The sequence below is a fragment of the Kryptolebias marmoratus genome, linkage group LG5, assembly GCF_001649575.2.
Source record: "Kryptolebias marmoratus isolate JLee-2015 linkage group LG5, ASM164957v2, whole genome shotgun sequence".
Classification (NCBI taxonomy): Eukaryota; Metazoa; Chordata; class Actinopteri; order Cyprinodontiformes; family Rivulidae; genus Kryptolebias; species Kryptolebias marmoratus.
Window position 1 is genome coordinate 2,492,384 of NC_051434.1, and position 4,058 is coordinate 2,496,441.

At 30.5% G+C, this 4,058-nt stretch overlaps 1 protein-coding gene across 1 annotated transcript in view; it reads left to right on the forward strand.

Moving 5' to 3' along the window:
- LOC108242641 (major histocompatibility complex class I-related gene protein) overlaps nucleotides 1-4,058 on the forward strand; it is a 20,798-nt gene extending 16,740 nt beyond the window's left edge. Inside the window, exons 5-10 of the mRNA XM_025008425.2 lie at nucleotides 1,022-1,132; nucleotides 1,896-1,931; nucleotides 2,085-2,123; nucleotides 2,406-2,505; nucleotides 2,610-2,656; nucleotides 2,792-4,058. Of these exons, the coding sequence (XP_024864193.1) occupies nucleotides 1,022-1,132; nucleotides 1,896-1,931; nucleotides 2,085-2,123; nucleotides 2,406-2,505; nucleotides 2,610-2,616 (293 nt within the window). The 3' untranslated portion in view covers nucleotides 2,617-2,656; nucleotides 2,792-4,058. The remainder of the gene's footprint in view (nucleotides 1-1,021; nucleotides 1,133-1,895; nucleotides 1,932-2,084; nucleotides 2,124-2,405; nucleotides 2,506-2,609; nucleotides 2,657-2,791) is intronic.

The window sequence follows — 4,058 nt, forward strand, 5'->3', positions numbered from 1 at the left end:
AGTCGGTATCCGTAGCCAGTCTTGTTGATGATTTGGCTGAGGGGGTTCAGTCCTATGCAGAACAGCAGTGGGGACAGCGCATCTCCTTGGTATATGCCACATTTGATGGACACTTGTGCAAGTGGTTTGCAGTTGGTTTCAAGGGTGGTTTTCTACAGCCCCATCGAGTTTGCAATGAAGGCTCTTAGAGTCCTATATATATATATATATATATATATGATTTTAAAGTCAGTACACTTTCACGGCGCTGTGTCTTCGTGACAAAAATGATTCAAATTAGATCTTTAATTGTAGGTTTTGTTTTTATTGTATTTTTAAAGTGTGAGAAAAGCTAAGAACACTTAAACTGTGTGTCAGTTTTAGAAAAGTTATTTAGAAATGTTCATTAATAAGTAGTTAACATTTAATAAAACTATTCCTCTTTACTTCTTAAATATTTCTTATTTTTGCATTATTGCTTAAATACAAACTTCTTCATAATATCCTGTTCAGATTGACATGAAGAAGATAGGAACATTCACTCTTCATTAATTTTCACTGTGTTAGAGTTAAGTTTATTTTATTAGATTTAGTTTGAGTGTTTTCAGATCATGAGCACAAATATTTGTAGAAATTTCTGCCAAAGATGAGGTTGTGAGCTGATCACAATTTATTTTTGAGAGATTTCTACCTTTACCTGGTGTTTTTAACACAATATTTACACTTACATTCATTTCTTTATTACAGTTTGATCTTTATTGATGATTTCTTTCTATGCAGGTGTTAGTACTGACAACAAGACCTAATTTGTGAATAATTGTAAAAAAAATTTCAGCAGGATGGTGGTTATAATGAAATGATGTGTTTTACTGCAGAGTGTGTAAAAACTATGTGTTAAAGATTATTCATTACACTACTCTCAGCTTATTTTTAATTGACCTTTTCTTGATTTGTTTTAAATATTCAGATAAGTAAAACAGTTTTTCATGAACATAATCTGATTATATGTAGTGATTAAACAGTGGAAATGATTTTGTTTCAGGTTCTTCTCCTGTTGCTGTTATTGTGGGGGTTGTTGTTGGAGTTCTGGTGGGCATCATCATCATCATCAGCATCATCATTGGAGTCATACTGTGGAGAAGATTGAATAAAGGTGAGAAAACACATTAAACCTGCTTTATTTATAACATGTAGGTAAAACTTGTGTTTGTCTTCATGTTCCTGTAACGTCTGATATCACACAGTGAAGTACACAAATATGAGATCTTATATTAAGAGTTTTATTGTTTATTATTAATGATAAAGATGGAAAGTGTCATTGTTGTGTTTGTTCATGAATTCAAATTAAAAAAACATCTGTGCTGTTTTTTCTGTATTTCAGTTTTAACAGACTAATAGTAATTTAAAAGTAGTTTAATAGTTTTTTACTGTGACATATTGAAGTTAGTTGTGATTTTCAAAAAAGTTGTTTTTTTTTTAATCAAAACTGAATAATTCTGAAAATGTAGTTCTGCTTTTAACATGAAATGTGAAAACAAACCTTTGTTTGTCTGTGCACAAGATTATCATCCGTTCCACTGATAACGGGTCTTGGGAAAAGTTTGCGCTCTCTGAGCGTTTCTAGTTCTTACATTGATTCTTATATTATATTTATATTGAAAATAATGTTTTAATGCAGTGTTCTGTTACATAAGTCTTCTTTTTCCTTCTTGTTGAATTACAAACCTTTGATTTACAAATATTGGATCAAATCACAACTGGTCCTCTGTATTTGCTTCATTTTAATGCATTTCATTCATGAGGGGTCTCATTAAATTTTTATAATTTTTCAGTTTTGTTGGGAAGTAGAATAAATAGTACAAATAGTTTACTTTGGCAATGAATGTTTTATAAATTAGTATACTTTATTTCTTCAGGCTTCAATCGTACTATTGAGATCAAAGCAAGACCAAGTAAGTATTTTATTTCTCTGTTGATCATTCTAAATTATTCCTTTTTTAGGCTTAAAAATTTAAGATATATTATTACTGTTTGAGTTTACTGAAATATTTCAATGTTCAAAGATATATCAATATATTGTATGCCTTAAATATTTTTATTATTAGGTCCAGGCTCCTCTGCTTCTACTTTGGTGGATATGCCAAGTAAGTGCATCATTTTCACCTGTGGGTTTTGTAAATGTATAATAATAATTATTATTAATATTATTTTATTATTTTTATTAGTTTAAAAATTGGCAGACATTTTATTGCTGTTTTGAAGTTACTCAGTTGTTTAAATGTATAAATATGAGAAAAGTTAGCTCTGACTTCACCTCTGTGTGGAAAGTGACTGTTTTTGTTGTTTTAGCAACTCCACAACAATAAAATCTGATTTTGAGCAGTTTAGCTTTTATATTTGTATCCTGTATGTTTTTATGTGTGCAGACACTGATCTTGACAGCACATCCACACCCCTCATGGAGAATGAGAATCCATCCTTGACCTGCTTATCCATTCCGTATGGCAAGGACCAGGTGCAACAAGAGTAAGTCTTTTAGGTTTAATTTATTTCAGTTCAGTTTATTTAAAGCCATAATAGCTGTGAAAACACCAATTTCTCCGTTTCACAAGAAATGTCTTGTTTTGTAGCTTGTGACAGCTCATTTTCCTTTCCTGAAGACCCAGAACCTCAGAAAGTGAGTACACCCTTATAAAACTGCTTTTGACACTGTTGTTGTTTCAGTTTTGTTTAAATATGATTTTTCCTCCAGATGTTATCGTTCATTAATCTGTCTTGACCTAAACCTAAGAATCTGCTGCTTTCTGAACAGGAAATCGGTGAAAAGCAGAAGATGATGGAGACCAACAGCTGAATGAAAGAATCAACTGTAGGAACTACTGAAGATATCAGTAAAGAATTCAAAGAAAAAACTGTTAAAAACATTGATGTTTGGTTCTTGTTTGAAATATAACCAGAGACAACATTGCTCAATACTGAGCGTTCCTGTAAATGATTATACTTTTGACAAAAGTGGGTAAACAAGACTTAAAGATAAGTTAACTGTAATTTTATGCCAGATGTTTTTGTATCATAGCTAAAGTTTCACTGTGATTGTGTTGAAATAATCTGAGGTTTTTACTGCTGTTTGTTGGAGACTTTTGTTCTTTTCACCACAGTCATTAAGGTGATTTTCCAAAATAATTAAAACTGAATGATTTTCAAAAACCATCCCTTTAGCAAATTATCTTACATATGAACTCAGATGTTTACCTTTGTCAAAGTACTCAGTTTTTAAAACTGATGAAACAAGTAAAAAAAAAAAGTTTTCCTTTTAAAAAGGTTTGCCTTTTAATTGCATTGTAGGCAATTTTTAAAATTACTGAACAATAAATGTTACAGGTTTTAATTGTGTTATAAATAAGAACAGAACTCTAAATTTTTACGTCACTTAGTGTTTTTGTTTAGTTTATTGCAAATGCTTTTAATTGTTGTGTGCTAGTTTATGTGATTAGCTTGTGACGCCCTGATTAGCCAAAGATGTTAATGTTCTAAATTCTTCTTTGCATGGCTAATTGTGCAGAAATGATGGATGTTGTGTAATTTTAGCCCAAAAATGAGTGCTGGGTGTGAGTTAATGAACACTAAGTAAGTTATCTCAACACCTGTTGTAAAGAAATTATTGTATGAGGTAGTATTTCCTTATATTTGTTCTTGAATAAGATTATAATGATAAACTCTTGTTGATATTGCATAGTCGGGAGTAATTTGTGGTCATTGAGTGCCCCCATGTGGCCTCATGAAACAATATTTTTTATTTGTTTGAAAGTGATGTTTTGGTATTCTGTATGTGAATTAAGTTTATTGTTTTCCTTGTTTCTCAAAATGTGTCTGAATAAAAGCATTCTTATTGATAGAATTTTAAAGAAAGTAAAATTGAAAATAGTTTCAATGTACCTGATACAAACACATGCTTGTTAATATAGATTAATATAGATTCTGTCATCTATTGAATGTATTTTCCTTTGGTAAAATGTTTTAATGTAGAAATATAAAAGTTGTTTTAATAATATTCTAAGTAATAAAACCTTCAAAACTCA